The sequence below is a fragment of the Drosophila nasuta genome, chromosome X (assembly GCF_023558535.2).
Source record: "Drosophila nasuta strain 15112-1781.00 chromosome X, ASM2355853v1, whole genome shotgun sequence".
NCBI lineage: Eukaryota > Metazoa > Arthropoda > Insecta > Diptera > Drosophilidae > Drosophila > Drosophila nasuta.
The window spans coordinates 22850438-22867678 of record NC_083459.1 but is presented as its reverse complement, the minus strand read 5'-3'; the positions used below and the strand labels follow the sequence as shown (position 1 = coordinate 22867678).

The 17241-nt window shown below is 38.9% G+C and overlaps 1 protein-coding gene across 2 annotated transcripts; it reads left to right on the top strand.

Moving 5' to 3' along the window:
• Positions 1 to 4245: 4245 nt before the first annotated feature.
• On the top strand, positions 4246 to 17127 carry LOC132796037 (probable cationic amino acid transporter). Of its 2 annotated transcripts, none has more exons than XM_060807052.1 (14): positions 4246 to 4307; positions 5137 to 5817; positions 8873 to 8998; positions 9078 to 9231; positions 10010 to 10141; positions 10204 to 10302; positions 10395 to 10603; positions 10665 to 10836; positions 10978 to 11161; positions 11225 to 11811; positions 12042 to 12207; positions 12307 to 12523; positions 12610 to 12706; positions 12773 to 17127. In XM_060807052.1, exons 2-14 carry the CDS (start codon positions 5782 to 5784, stop codon positions 13018 to 13020), a joined length of 2427 nt encoding a protein of 808 aa, XP_060663035.1. In that variant the 5' UTR covers positions 4246 to 4307; positions 5137 to 5781; the 3' UTR covers positions 13021 to 17127. The 2 variants fall into 2 exon arrangements, with proteins under 2 accessions (XP_060663035.1, XP_060663034.1); XM_060807051.1 differs by lacking the exon at positions 4246 to 4307 and adding an exon at positions 4327 to 4550.
• The last annotated feature ends 114 nt before the right edge of the window (positions 17128 to 17241 follow it).

Here is a 17241-nt window from a genome sequence, read left to right as displayed (position 1 = left end):
CAGAGCAGCAGCAGCGCAGTGAGACAGCAGCGACGTCAAGAAGAAGAAGAGCAATGGAATAGCGCCAGTTAATTTGTTGCCGATTCTGATTCTGATTTCGTTTTCGATTTCGATTTCAATTCCCTTCAGCCGAGCTAAGGAAGCACACACACACACATGCACATGTTTGTGTCTGTATAAAGTGGAAAACCGAGAGCACCGTATCGCTCTCTCTCTCTGTCTCGCTCTTTTGGGCAGCTGCATGTGCATCATCTGCAGGGATCTATGGGCATTATTATTACAGCGAGTAGTGGGAAAAATCGTAGCCTAAAAATAGATGGAAGTATGCACCCCAAGCAGCAAGCAGCAAACAGAACAAAACAGAACAGAACCCCGCGATCCGCTCGGTTGATGATCTTTATAGCGTGCCCGAAGTTTCCAAATACGCTTACACATATACATATGCATATGTAACTTCCTTTGTCTACACACAAACGCACAGTGGGAAAGTTTAACTGACTTGAGCTTTTAGTTGTGGCGAGAGAAGCAAACGCAATGATAAGTGGATAGTGGAGAGCGGAGAGTGCACTGCTATAGTTTACACACTCTACACACACACATACGCACATTCATACAGTATGCAGATGCAGTTGAAAGGTGGATATTCAAAATCGAGAATATGCATAAAAAATGCTAAGAATATGCGCAAACTTGTCGATGTCGATTTCGATGTCCGGTCATACATAGTAGATACAGTACAAACTCTCTTAAGGGGGCAACTTAGAAATCGTGTCCGTCTAACAGAGGTAGGTGTTCGCGAAGAGAGTCTTCACATATCGAACTCTGTTGACCTTTCCCCCCTCCTCAATTGTAGTCGAATTCCTAATCCGGAATCGATCTTCATAGATTATTTTGGCGATTATCGCGTTTCATTTCGAATCGATATCGATACGGAATTGCAATTGTATTCACACTCTTGGTACACTTATTGGTATTCCGATTCGTATTCGAAATCGTGCCCCACCGGTATTTTTAAAAAATATAGTACATAAACAGCAGACTCGGAAGCTCGGAAACAGAGAGACCGTACAATATACGTATTTACTTATATGTATGATGTACGATATGTATGTATGTGTATGTGTGTTTGTACATGTAGAATGACTGCCAACGACGATCGTATTCTATTTGTAATCCAAAATAAGTGAATGTATCTGCATCTGTATATTGTTCTTGTACGCTGTAGTCGTAGTCGTAGTATGTGGTTCACTTTACGAGCTCTCTGTTTTTTATACCCGCTAGCCAATAGTGCGGAGGGGTATTCTGAGCCAGGAACTGTAAATATTACAATGTTTTTGTCTTTCTTTTTAATTCTTACTCCTAGAATTCTGTTTGAAGTAGTTTAACCAATCCTAGATATTATTAAATTAGCACTATTGTGAGGTACTTACACTTATCTATAATTTTTATTTTATTTTTTCATAAATATTGTAAATTACAAACTGATTTTTACAAGATCGAACTCGGAAATACTTTATACATTTTTTTTTTGTTGACCCATTGTTTTTCTTTCTTATTTTTAATTCATACACCATTTAACCTATTTTCGATATTATTAAATTGATAATATTGTGGGAAACTTACACTTATCTGTAATTTTTATATGAAGGAAGTCATTAAGAATGTAAATTACTAAATGATTCTTAAATCGGAATTCGGGAATACTTTTGAAGGAAGCCTCAAATATTGTAAATTACTAAATGATTCTTACAAGATCGAACTCGAAAATACTTTTAATCAAATATTTCATTTTATTTATTATGTGAAGGAAGCCTTAAATAATGTAAATTTCAGAACGATTCTTACAAGATTGAATTCAGAAATACTTTTAAACAAATAGCGGGTATTTTGAAGGCGAGCACATTGCGACTATAGATTGCTTACTTGTTTTTTTTTTATAAGTATTTTTGGTACAGCTGCTGGAGCCGCGCTGTAAATGCTTTTCGTTATTCTTGAACGTTTGGTTGCCTCAAGTATTCAAGACAAACCAAATCGCTTCTCCATTTCGTTGCTCTCCTTTTTTTCTCATACCAAAATGTGAGTACTTATAAATCGGAAAGACATACATACATACATATGTACATACACATAAATGTATTCATAGTAGACCGCGCTATTTGTAGTTAATTGTAGATAGTGCACAACGTTTGGGGTTATCTTTGGTTCGATGTGCATTCGACATCAAAAAAAAAAAAAAACAATAATAATACTGAAATACCGAAAATTAGAAAGACTTAATATATTTGTAATAAAATAGTTTTTGCTGAAGTTTGCTTAGATCAGTTATAGATTGGAAACTAATGATATACAGTTTTTATAGTAAAAAATATCTACATGTTTATTTTTAACACCTAGAACATAGAATTTTTAATCTTAAAGTGACAGTTGAAGATGTAATCGATAGATTGTGATTTAAACAAAGTTAGCATTCAAATAAATCAGTTTTTCTGATCAGTTACCAAGGGAATGATCTGCTTGCTCTCTTTCTCTCTCTCTCTCTCTCTGTCTGTCTTCGAAATATATGTATTTATATAGCTATATATAGAGAGAGACAAGTATCGTCAGTATCTTTGCGTTTTATAGCTATTGTCTTTAGTCGCTGAAGCGTTCGTTCGTTTGTTGGATTTTTCGGTATTGGTTGTTTTTCTTGGTGTTGTTGTTATTGTTCATGTTATTTTGCTGCTGCGTTTTCTGCTGCTTTTCAAACAAAAATGAGTACAAGAGTTATTTTTAGAACTAAAATTTTCTTGAATTTTACTCGTTAACATTGCTTACGCTCCGTTCTTGTAGCAGTTGTTGTCGTTGTAGTTGTTGTTGCTGTTCTTGTCGATCGTCACGATGGTGACTGTATCTGTATCTCTGCTGTTGTTGTTTTCCTCGTAGATTTGAGGATTTGACGCTGCTTTCAACTCGAGTAACATTAGTTCTCAATTGTTTTATCCATGCACGAAGGGAAAGACAGACGGACAGACAGACGGATAGACAGATGAGTGAGTGCATGTGGCGGATTTGGGGAGCGATTTACAACCCGCCATCTCTCTCGCTCTCTCTCTTGTTTCTCTTGTGCTCTCTCTCTGTCTCTCTCTGTTTCGAAAGAGATTTATAGTTGCTATTTTTAAAACGGCAACCGTATTAACAACCGTAGGGATCGCAACACACTCGTAAAATAGTACACTTTGTACAGCAGTCGTCACGGGGTCATTTTCTATATGCATATACACACATATGTCTGTACATATTTATTCCCATCTGGGGTACGATCGTATTGCGATCTGTTTTTCCCTTCTTGATGAGTGCATTGAACCCGTGTTTGCGTATATTTGCTCCACTGTGGCCGAGATGGGAAGAACGTGTGTGCGTGTGTGTCTGTATGTGTGTGTGTGTGTGTCTGTATGTGTGTGTGTGTGTGGTGGGGGATGGAGACTTGGCTTAACACTGCACTTAGTGTGTAGAGATAATCAATTAGCATGGCAGACACGCTGCCAACACGCCCTCTAGCGGCTGATGTGTGCAACAGCATACTTTGCACAAGGCCAAGCAGCAACAGCAAAAAACAAAAAAGAATGTAAGCGCAAGTTTAACCCTGAAAAAGTGGCAAACTCATGCTTTTGCAGAGCTTTAATCATATGCCATTGTAAAGTTGATGCGAGATTGAATAACATGTTGAGGTGAGCATGTGATAACAGGTGTGTGCGCTCATAAGCTTTCGCTTTAGCTGTAGATGTAGCTTTAGCCCTATGACACATTGCTGCGACACAATTATTTGCATATTTGCTTGGGGGTGTGAAACGAAGCGCCGCTGGGCGCAACAAAAAGTGAAAGTCTGTTTGCTGTATACCATTCGAAAGCAAAAGCGAGAGAGAGAGCGAGAGAGTTGCGTCTGCGCTATTGGTCGTTGCATTTACCGTTGCCTACTTTCAAGCGTCGCATCTGTGTGTGTGTCTATTAACTCTGTTATAGATACACATGTGTGTGTATGTATGAGCTGGCAGGAAGTTTGAAAGCTTTACGCGGAGTTGCCACATCTGCTGCTGTTCGTTGCGTTGCGTTGCGGCGTCTGGCAACTTTGACTAGAATGTAGTAAAAGCAACAGCAACAGCAACAGCAACAGCAATAGCAACAACAATATAACTTCGCTCTCTCGCTCTGGCTTAACTGAAGCTGTGTGTAAAGGGCAGTAGCTAAAGCTTTTTCACTCTAAAGAAGAAGAGATAGTAGGCAGCAGCAGCAACAGAAGCAGCAGCAGAAGCCAGTGACGACTCGCAACGGTAGTGAAAACGCGTATCGCATTTTTTTGCTCCCGAAAAAGGAAAAAAAAGAAAGTTATACACACGGAAAAATTGCAAGCATTCAAGCAGCAATTCCATTCAGTGAATCGCCGCCGCAGCAAGTCGCGAGTTTGCGAGTTGCGAGTCTCACACAAAACTGTAGTTAAAAGTCGTTGTTGAAGTTGGACGCGCGTAGAGAAAATTGAATAAAATTCGAATCGACAACAAAATTAATATAAATATGTACATACAGTTGATATTAATTCGAAATTAGTTGCAAATCCGTTGCAAGCTCTTCTTTTTCTTGTTTTTTTTTTTTGTTGTTTTAATCTGTAACTGCTTAACTGTATGCGTGTGTGTATGTGTCGGTGTAGGTGTGAGTGTGCTTTTTGTTGCTAATTTTTTTTCACTCGTCACTTCGTTGGCATTTAGCATTCGTGTATGTGTGTGTGTGCAATTATTGCATTTGCATTGAGTGTGTGTGTGTGTGTGTGTATATGTGTGTGTGTGGGCCACGTGAATCAAACGCGCGCAACAACACACACACATACAAACGCACACATACACACGCTCACATACAGATGCAGAGAAGGGCCAATGGTAGAGAAAGTGACAGTGTGTCCCTATCAAAGTTCGAGTCCGAACTGCCAGAAGGGCAGTGAGCAGCGACGTCGGCGTCGGCGTCGCTGTAAGCGCCACCGTTTTCGAAAGTGAAAGTGAATTTTTGATGTTCTTGAAATTGAAAATGTGAATTGCGAATTCTGAGTGTAATTACAAAGTCCCTTAATTGTTCTCTTCTCCACTTCATCCGCGATGCTAATGAATATAGGCAACGCTAGCCGCATCATCAGCAGGAGCAGCAGCAGCAACAAAAAAAGCTCAAAAACTGTTGAATATAGAATGACGTTGCAGACAAAAATCAATGTAAAACATAAAGCGATAACAGCAGCAGCAGCAACAACTGTAACACTAACAGCAACAACAACAGAAACAGCAACAACAACAGCAACAGCAATAACAAAAGGAACAGTTACAGCAAGTGCAAGTCTGTGTCACACATACACACAAACAGACAGGCAGGCAGCAGACAGACAGTTATAAACATACACACACACACGCACACGCACGCACGGCGAGTAAAGCACGCACACTGTACTGCAAAAGAGTAAGTGAACAGGCGAGAGAGAAAGAGAGGAGAACTGTGCTTACGAAAAAAGGAAGACGGAAACCATCAGCAAGAAGGAATTGTCAAAGCGCCAGCAGCAAATATCCAACTGCAAAAGTGAAAGCAAACCAAACAAAACAACAAAAGCAATATACAACAGCAGCAGCAACAACAACAGCAACAACGACAGTGACAACTGCAAAAGGAGCAGCGTGAGCAAGGAGAGCAAGGAGAGCAGCAAGAGCGCACAAATTGTGAACATATTAAGAGTTAAACACACACATTCACACACTATTGTTGCCATTCACAATGAAGCCATCGGATTTGCTGTTGGTGTTGGAAAAGGTAAGAAGAACAAGAAACTTACTTGAATGCATACGTATGTTGTTTTTTCTATGTGTGTGTGTGTCCATGCAGAGTTATTTTCATGTTGAAATGTGAATTTCGCTTCATTTTGTCACAGCTAAAAATGGAGCGAGCACACACACACAAACATGCATGTGTCCACGTGAATGTGTGTGTGTGTTGTACAAATGAAGCAAATTTGCTGTTGTAATGCTTGCCGTAAAATGCCCATTACGATAGAGCGTGAGAGCGAGAGAGAGAGAGAGATAGAGAGACATAGCGATGCGCTTGTACTTACACATACACATGTGAGGCGCTGTTCGTATGTATGTATGTGTGTGTGTGTGTAGACTTATGCAAATCCATTTGGCTTTGGAGTCGCTTGTAATACTGCTCACTGGCTGCTCACCCACAAGTGCCCCTTCTCCCTCACACTCACACTCACGCACACACACCCGCACACACACACACACAACAACAGCACACACAACAGCGACGACGATGTTGAGCGAGCGATGCCGAAGCGTAAAAACAAAAACCCTCTGGGAGCATACGCTGCGAGCGAATGGCGAGGGGAAAAGGGGATGTTGAGCTTAGGTATGTGGGCAGAAGTAGGAGTGGGGGAATGTGACAGGAGAGGGGGTGAAGGAGGGGGGGGGGGCAAACACAGGGTAGCTGAGGAAGCATTTTGGCTGTGTACTGCGTTATCTTTATGGCTTGGCTGTCTCCGCCGTTGTTACCCCTCTCCACCCCCTTCTTCCCACTGTGTTGCCCAGTTACCCAGTTTAGAGAACCTTCCTGTCCGCCCCCGTTCCCCATTGTTACTTGTATATTTATACCACATTTGTGTGTCCACCAGCTTTTTGGACTCTGCTTTTAATGGCGCTGCTTTTTTTTTGTTTTACCTTTAATTTCCCACTTGCAGCGCACATTTTTTATTTTCTTTTGCTGCTGTTGCTGCTGAGATTTGCCCACTGTGCGGCACACGTAACTCGTAACTCGATTGTCCTTATAAATAGCTCAACAAGTTGGGAACACGACGGTTGCTTGGCTTAGCTGCCACTTGGGGTTAAAATTGCTTGCTGCACATCTGGGATTGGAATTAGAATTAGAATTCGAGTTCGAATTGAGATCTCTTTCATTATTTTTTTTTTAATTCATTCGCATTCTCGTATTCGTATTCGTATTTGAATTCGAATTGGGATCTCTTTCATTCATTCTTTCATTCGCATTCTCGTATTCGTATTCACATTACATCATAAATTGTTTTCCCACAAAATATCACTCATACGCACATTACGCATACGTCCCATTGGCCAACATTCCTTTGTATTCAGCCTTGGAATTGAGTTTGCATCAAATTTCATTTTGATGGCATTTGATGAAAGCTGCTCAGATGATCCAAGATGTGAGGTGGCAAGCTGTTTGTCATTCAGCTCAGACTGCCATCTTCCGTCTTTGCCGTTGCGTTGACCTTTTGCTTTACAGCAACCATTAATAACAAGCTTGCGAGATGCGACTCTCTCTCTTCAGTTTTGGGGCATGAGTTTGAGGCAAGTGCTTGTTGCATTTGACTGGCATATTTTCCTTTCCTTGGCGGAGAGACGAGAAGCTGGTTGAGATGTTTTTGTGGCCTAGCATCTTTCAGGGAATTCAGTGACTGTTATGTAACATGCACGACGCCCACTGTTGCATGCAACAACGCCACACACACACACATACACACTGGCACATTTCGTAGTCATTTCCTGGCAGGACTTCTCGTGGCCTTTAGCGGGCTGCGTAGGCCGTAAAAAAAACTTGTTGCAAATATCGATTGTTAGGCCTGGGCTGAACTGAACTGAGCTGAGCTGAGTTGCCTTGTGGTTTCTGCAGACTCTTATTCAGATAGCGGACAAGGGAATGGAGACGGATGGCTACTGGCGGCTGAGGAGGAGGGGAAGGAAGAAAAGGAGAAGGAGGAGTGCAGAGCAAAGGGAGCTCAGCTGAAAGGCATTTCAATTTGTGCTTATCATGGCCGTTGGCATTGAGTATACTCGACTTTTAACAAGTTCTTTTTTTTATGAGTATACCCTAGAAAAACGCAATAGAGGGTATGCTGTACATAACTTTAATGAGTGTGTGACAATGTGGTAAAAATGGCAAATCACATAAAATAATATTGAGAGATAATATTGGAAAAATATGAAAACAAGTCATTTAATTTCAACTTTTTGTGCAAATTTCACAATTTTAAGAAGATAATATTAGAAATATATAAAATAAATCATTAAATTTTAACTTTCCCTATTTTAACAAGATTCTTAATAATCTGAAGAAATAATATTATAAAAAAATATCAAAAATAAATTAGTAAATTTTAGCTTTTTATGCAAATTTCACAATTTTGGCAAGATAATATTAGAAAAATATAAAAATAAATTATTAAAATCTTACTTTTATTGCAATTTTCACAATTTTAACAGAATTTTGAATCATATTGAGAAATAATATTGGGAAAATATCAAAATAAATCATTAAATTTAATTTTTTTATGCAAATTTCACAATTTTAATAAGATTCTTAATAATATTGAAGTAGAAAAATGTTGATGATTTTTTATGATATTTTTCTAGCTGTATTATATTTGTGCATTTTTATAATGTTGAGTGCAACTAATACTATGAATACCTTTATTTAATCGAAATTTATGAAAAAGTAGTAAATTAGGGAAAGATATTTCCCTCAACGTATACTTGATATTTGTAATATTTAATGACAAACGATTGAGTAAGAAATCTAGGGTATTGCTGTGTCGAGCAAGTTGGAAAACAGCCGCCGGGTTTTTACATATTTTCTCTCATATTTTTTCTTGTCCGCTGTGGAGGGACTCGATTCTCAATGCCACTTGCGTCTTCCATTTGCAAAAAAGACGCAGAACGCTGAACGCAAAAGAGCTTCCAGTTCATTGGCGTTCACTCAAGTATGAAACCAATTAAAGCAATGCTTTCTTCTTCTTTCTCTCTCTCTCTCTGCATCCCTATCTGTTATTCTATATACTTTACATTCATTTTAGGTCAAGTTCAGGGTGCCATTGCCACCGGGTGTCAGCTCCACAACGCTCTTGCCGAAGCTCATACGCACCAAGGATGTGAAGCAGCTGCAGGATGGCAACGCACAGCCCACAAAGCCCAAGCTAACGGTACGAAGATGATTATCTACTATTCTACAATTACTTCAAATTCATTTACAAGTACGTTTAACGTTTATGTCCGCTGCAGAAATGTCTCAATACCCTCGATCTAACCTCACTGGGCATCGGCTCCTGCTGCGGCACCGGCATGTATCTCGTTGCCGGCATGGTGGCTCAAAGGATGGCTGGACCTGGTGTGATTATTAGTTTTATTATAGCGGCGATCGCGAGTATATTCTCAGGTAAGTGTGCACAGCGTTAACACAGCTCTCATTAACGTAATACTTCAGTCTTTTCGGAGCTGTAGAGTAGTTTTCATTGTCAAATAAGAGGAAATATTTGAAGCAATTATCGTGGCAGAAGTTATTGAAAGTATGTGCTTTTTCTTAATGAAGTTTAATTTTGAAGTGTTTCCACTATAAAGCACAACTAGTGGAAACACTTTGAAGTGTGAACTGAAAAACAAGTAGTATGAAAACAGATGTGCAAATTAGTGTTTAATGAAGTTTAATTTTGACATGTTTCCGCTATAACACAAAACAAGTGGAAATGCCGTGAATTGAAAAAAAAGGTATTTTCGAAATTCGAGCCGAATAACAAGTAATATCAACTTTGTTAATGTTAAAAAAGTATCGTGGAGTTAATTGCTTAATCTTTAGTCATCTATAAACTAAATTTTAATGTTTAAAAGAGTCTTGCAAGAGACTTTCATGTTGAGATAATAAAGAACCCTTGCACGTACTTGTTAGTATTCCTTCCGCATTCGAACAATGCGATGTTGATTCGCTGTAAGATGTCTTGAGTGCTATCCTATTGCATGAAGCACTTTCCGCCAAACAAAAGGCAAATCTAAAGTAAGTGCAAACTAGTGTAATATAGTAATTCAGGATTAGTTTCCCAAAGTCTCTTGCACAAGATGTGAAGTGCGGATAATCCTTTTGCTGAGGACACTCACCTTACACACACCTCTTACATTCTTATTTTCTCATTTTTGTTGCTGTTGTTATTCGTTTCTTTTAGGCGCTTGCTATGCGGAATTTGGCGTTCGTGTGCCACACACATCCGGCTCGGCCTATATGTATTCATATGTGGCAGTTGGAGAATTTGTAGCTTTTATAATTGGTTGGAACATGATATTGGAATATCTAATAGGTGAGCAAGTGCTTGAAGTTTTGCTGCTTTTATTATTATGATTATTGATTTAATTTGATTAGGAACAAGTGCCTGTGCCTGTGCGTTAAGTTCAAGTTTTGATTCGTTGACTGGCAATGCGATTGCGAACGCGATGAGCGAGTCAATTGGCACGATATTCGGTGAGAATGATGCGACGACTTTGATTTTATTATTATACACGTACTAATTGTGATGTGTTTATTTTTATCCTCGCTGCTGCTGCTGTTCGTAGGCAAACCACCTGATTTTATTGCCTTTGGCATAACGCTCATCATGACCTGCGTATTGGCGATGGGCGCCAGCAAATCAGTTATTTTTAATCACACTCTAAATGCCATCAACCTGGCGACGTGGGTGTTTGTTATGGCCGCTGGTTTCTTCTATGTCGACACTAAAACGTGGTCGGAGCATCAAGGATTTCTGCCCTACGGTTGGAGTGGTGTAAGTATCCCCTATTTCACAACTTTTCCTTCCCCTAACCCTCTGTTTCTCTCTCCATTAGGTCTTCTCGGGCGCTGCCACATGTTTCTATGCATTTATTGGTTTCGATATTATCGCAACCACCGGCGAGGAGGCGCACAATCCACAGAAGAGCATACCGAAGGCCATTGTTGGCTCCCTCATTGTTGTTCTTATTGCCTATGTCACCGTTAGTCTAGTCCTTACTTTAGTCGGTAAGTAGTTACAGTTGAACCGTTACTAAAAGTCTATGAATGAGGACTTCTCCCCATCGATTTCTCTCTAAAAATCCCATACTTTACTTCTCCCATCGATTGCTTCCTAAAAACCCCTTACTATAATTCTCCATCTTGCAGTGCCGTATGATCATATTAATGTGGGCGCAGCCCTTGTGCAGATGTGGTCCTATGTGAACGCGCCCAAGTGCCGAGCTGTGGTCGCGATTGGAGCCACAGCTGGACTCTCGGTGGCCATGTTCGGCTCGATGTTCCCCATGCCCCGTGTCATCTATGCGATGGCCCAGGATGGCTTGATCTTCAGGTGAGCATTTGAACATTTGAATATATTCGGAACATCCCTTCAACTTCTTCTTCTCTCATGCAGACAACTTTCGCATCTGTGGCAACGCACAAATGTCCCAGGGCTGGCAACAATTGGCAGCGGTTTGGCTGCAGCTCTGGTCGCGCTCACTGTGCGGCTGGACATTCTCGTCGAGATGATGTCGATTGGCACATTGCTTGCCTACACGCTTGTGTCCACCTGTGTGCTCGTCCTACGCTATCAGCCGCACAGCACTTCGCTGGTGGAGCTGCTCCCGGCACAGCTGCGAACTCCGCTGGCACCGGGGACCGCGACCAGTGATCCGCATTCGCGACCCTCGGAGGTGCTGGAGCCGAACAAGTTGACGATTAAGCGGGTGACGCGTGGCATGTCCGATTCGGATGATTCGTTCATTGATGACAGTCCGGAGGGTTACCTAGGGGGACGGGACGATCAGTTTCTGGTGTCGGATCGCTCGGAGAATAAGTTCTATGGCAGTGTGCATGGGGCACCCACTGGACCGACTGGACAGGCGACGGCCTTTGATACGATGGGATTGAATTTTATCACACGAAAGATCCATAGCTATGCGTACCTGTGTCCTGGCTTCTTTCCCTGGATCAATCCCGGTCAGGCGACTTCTGAAAGTGGTAAGTGAAATGGTGGAAAGGCGACGCTTCGACATCGATTTTGAAATTCAAATTGATTTATGCGTTATGCTTTCTCTCATTTCTTTTGTTTGCTCCCTCTGTAATGATTGACATCGTAATCGACATCGACATCGTCATCGCAATCGCAATAATCGATCAACAAAATTTTGTAAACCAATCGCCAATCGAATTTGAACTTCAACTTGAACTCGAAACTAAACCAAACCCAGGCATGTATGTCACGAAACTAGTTGGAATCATGTTCGGTCTCATATTCTTCTTGGATTTGTTCGCTGCCATCGGCTGGTCCGGCGGGCTCGCCGTATTCATTTACATCATTTTATTTATCGGCATATTTGTGATATTATTGATTATATCGAGACAACCACAGAATAGGTAAAGCTTTTCTCCCTCTGGTCTGGTCTGCTTTACTTTCCTTTCGTTAATTTATGAAATGTAATTCAAATCAAATCTATTATCCATCTTCCTTCACAGATATGCACTCGCGTTTCTTACGCCAGGACTTCCATTTATTCCGGCTATTGCAATAACTGTTAACATTTATTTAATATTTAAGCTAAGCATACTGACCCTAATTAGGTTCACCGTCTGGATGTCCATCGGCTTCATCATGTACTTCTACTACGGCATCACGCACAGCAGTCTCGAGCAGACCAGCGATGAACTCGAGCTTCATGTCGACAAGGATTATGTAAGTTCGCTGGTGATAATCATTCTATTCATTTGCTCTGATTTAGTTTAGCAATTTCGTTACTAAACTTCAATTCGATTTTGTAGAGCAAAAACGTTGATGAGAAGGCCGTTTGGGATCAGCAATCGTATAATCAGACGCATGAACCGGTCTGGGCCAGCAAGGAGGTCAAGCAGCCAACAAGTGAGTGAAGTGCTTGACATAAATTTCAAATATCAATTCTAAGCTTGATACGATTTGTTTCTCTAGAGCAACGCTATAGCTATTCAAAGACAACAACATCGACGGCCGGATCAAGGAATGCAACCGCAACTGCAGGTGCTGGGAACAAGTCCGGTAAGTCATCGGAAGGTGATGCGAGAGCAACGCCACCAGCTGGAGCAGCTGGTCGTGGCACGACAGCCAGCAATTCATCCGGTCGCACACTGGAGCATCAGTATACCGGACAGTTTAGCATGTTTGTCGACGAGGGACAGTTCCCTACGTGGGATGACTAAGCACTTCGATATGCCGCCGCCTCACTCCTCACTCCTGACGCCTGACGAGTATTCCCTACACAGACCACTACAATTTGCACCCAACAAAATACTCGTTTACTATGTTATTAGCATTATGTTGGCTCGGTACGGCAGCGACCTCCCGATGTACTGCAGCGACCTCCCGATATACTGCAGCGAAACCGATAACAGAGAGAGAGAGCGCAGAGACGAACTCGGAGTCAACTTAACGCCATTCAAGTCAAGTCAAGCTAAGTTGATATCTACTCTACCGACCTTACCTGCCCATCAAGCTACCTAACTACAATATGCATATAGATCTGGCAAACCAATACCTGTAAATATGATTAGACTTATTTAGTTTAACGATATAACTTATATACTTATATATATATATACGATATATACAAGCGTTACGTACAGTGGGGCCTCAGCCCAGGAGGTTTTTTTCGATTTCCACTTGCCATTTCCATAGAGTAGTTGAGGTTCCGCTGTACAAATTCATACATATGACCTACATACATATACATATACAATATATAACTATACAAATATCCCACACACACTCACACATATCCATATATATATACATATATATTGATTATTATTAGATAAATATGCAAAGTAATAGTTAAAATCGCATTCGAGTTGATATATGAGCAACTGCTTCGATTCGATTGACAATCCTTGTGTTTGGGTTGCTTGCTGATTGACATTGAGATTGAGGTTAGGATTTGTTTCTTTCACGTTCTTTTCGTTTTCCCCTTTGGGGTTGGGTTGCCAATCGAAGCAGAAGCAAAAGCTATAAAAGATGAAAAAGAATACGAAGCAAGCACAACACACAGATATTTTTGAGATTATTAAGCACGAAATTGAGAAATAGTGTGACCGTATTTTAAGTGCTCTAAATTCACTCTGCAGTCACAACTCAGTCTGTGTTTGACTCTGTTTCTCTGTGTGTGTTTGTGTGTGTGCTTTGGGGAGTGTGTGTTTACTGTACAGCACGTAGATATTCGAATGCACACACACGCACTCTACTGCTCACACACACACACACACACATAGAGGCAGAAGAGGGACACAGGAAGACAACAGCAGAGGTGTAGTTAGTTGTATTTGTGGGTTTTTGTAGGAAAGTCCCAAAACAAAGAATGAAGAATGAAGGAGGAATGACAAGCTTCCAAAGGAATGATTAAAAAGAGACTCTTCGAAAGCGAGAGAGATAGAGAGAGAACTACGTTTTCAAGTAGATAATCCTTTTTGGGGCCTTCGTATGAACATCCACACAATCAAATCCAATTTGACACACACAACACAGAAACACCGTTAAAAAAAAACAATCTGCAATATGGAATCTGGATTCTCGATTCTCAAATCTTTACTCGTACTTGTATTATCACATCAATCAATCAATCCTATGTAATTATATTTATGATTATTGACTTTGCCATTACCAGTTATTGTTGCTATGCCCCATTTATATACCTTATACATACATATATCGTTACGGTTACCACGGTATTAACGGTACCCGAGTACTCGAGTACCCGAGTACTTTATACTTATTCGAAATGTGTTATTCTTTCTACTCTCTAGAAGCTCGCGCTAAACTCATTTTTAAGCGGTATTCGGTATTCGATATTTGTTGTAATTCAATAATTAACTTTAACTTTACTTAAAAAAAACCAAAAACTACCCAACAAAAAAGCAAAAAACAATGAAAAAAAGGAAATGCGAAAAATTTACCATATTTACTAATCGAATCGAATACTATTCAAAAAAAAAAAATTCAAACAAGTTTATGTAAAGAAAAAGAAGAAAAAATAATACGCAAACAAAATACTTATGTAAAAATTAATGACAAAAGGAAAAAAAAAGGAAAAATACTCTAGTGTTTATATACAAAGCGTACCCTTTTCCACTTTATATGCTACGAAAAGCGAAAATCAATAACAAATTCTTAACTATTGTATTTATGAGTAATACGATTTATAATGTAACTTTAATACCTTACTCTTATTCATATCATTATGTCTTATGGTTCGTGGCTATTATCGTTTACGTTTTGCGTATTTTTCATTCCAAGCAAAGACACAACTGTACATACACGCACACACACACACACACACACACACACACACACACACACACACGCACACAAACATACGCACAGACAGAACGAAAAGTAGGGTTAGAAACGGCCAAGATGAAGATGAAGACTAGTAGAAATACTAAAGATTGAAAGAAACCCAAAAACATACTCAAAAGAAAAAAAAATCAAATAATGACTCGACTTCACTTTACACTTTCTTCGATAATATGTTACTTATAAGAATTAATATCATTTCATTTTCACGGTCTGAATGTGTACATATCAATTTAAGTATATCTTAAGTCGCAACTGTCCGAATTTGTATTGTTATTGTTTTATTTTGTTATCCTTCAACTCGATTCATTTAGTATTCAATCGCCCCGCCCGTCCCCAAAATCACTTTGAGTGCCAAATGCACCCACAACAACTACAAAAAAAAAAATGGAGACTATCTATCAATGCTCGTAGAACCGATGATATGTTGGGTACATGCAAATATATATACTTACATATATATTCGTATACTCGTAGCATCCAAAACAAATATATATTTTTATGAGAACGAGGAACAAACAAACATGATGAGAATGCAACCAGAATGACTTCTTAAATGATAAACTCGAACGAAACCAAGAGAGAAAATAAAACTAAACTAATTAGCGATAAACGATAAAAACATATCCTAAGTCGCAGCAGTTGAAAGTTGTTTTACCGCCATCATATGTACAACATATGCACCAACTATGCAACTAACTAACTAGCTAAACTAGCAAACCAGAGTTTGCTCTTCCACCTTTCGGTTCTTTCGATACCACCAATTGAAGCTAACATATGTGTATGAAATACTTAATATAACAAATAGATTATCATAGATTTTCTACAGTTCCAAAAACGAAAAAAAAGAAAAAGTAACTAAACGAAATAGAAACCAGAAGAAATATGAAACATGCTTCCGTTAACAAAACTTGTGCATTTTTTAATAGTTTCAAGAAACATCAATGAAAAATAAATATTCAATCATAATAAATGAGGAAGAATTCATATATACAACATCGTAATATGCTCATACCTACTCGTAACAAGACTCACAGTGCCCTCGTAACATTTGAGAACTACTCTGATTGAGCACACACAAATAGATGATCACACACATTTGATTGATAGATTGAAACTTAACTTAACCAAGTCCAATGCAATAAATATGTAGTTGATTGAAATGACAAAAGATGACAAATTAGCAATACCCAGCTAGAGACAACTGAGGAGATCGCCTATGACGAGATAGGTTGATGATTGACTGATTGATCGTTTGATTGATGCAGTTTACTAGCAATTTGAAATCACATTCGCACACACAAACACACACACGTACATACATGAAGTACCTTAGTTTTGATTTATTTAATAAGACTGAATTTCTGCATATGATTTATTCGAAAACGTTTATGATTGATGTAAATATATTGATAACATTGCAAGCATATACAACAAACAAACATATTACGATATACATACATAAAGTTTTAATTATTTTTATGTATATATACATACTTAGCAAATCTTTACAACTTTAACTAATAAAGCATCAAAATTTTACGATATTCTCAACTCATCAAAAATGAAAATTAAAAAAAAAACCAAAAACCAAAAATGAAATGAAAACCAAAGAAAAGTGACGATGTTAACACACACACTCAAACACACAACTATTATACATAACAACAAAATATATGATTAAAGAAAGGCAAATCTTTAAGAATACAAATATATATATACACAACAAAAAATGAACAAATATATATATATATATATATATTTCAATGGATCTATGAAAAATGCAAGAGAAGAATGAAGAAACCACAAACCAAAAGCAAAACAAAAACCAAAAAACCCAAAAAAAAAAAACAAAAATGATGTTAATATATAATGAAACAATTTTTTATTCAAATACTACTCTTAATTTGTTTTATGTGTTAATAACTTATTAAATGATATTTCTTGAGGATATTATAAAACAAATAAAAATTGTTAGGATATTCAAAATACGATACCTATGCGCGTTTTCTTATTCTGGGTTCGGGACTCCATTGATTAAAATTTAACAATTAAGTGCGGTATTAACTTAAAAA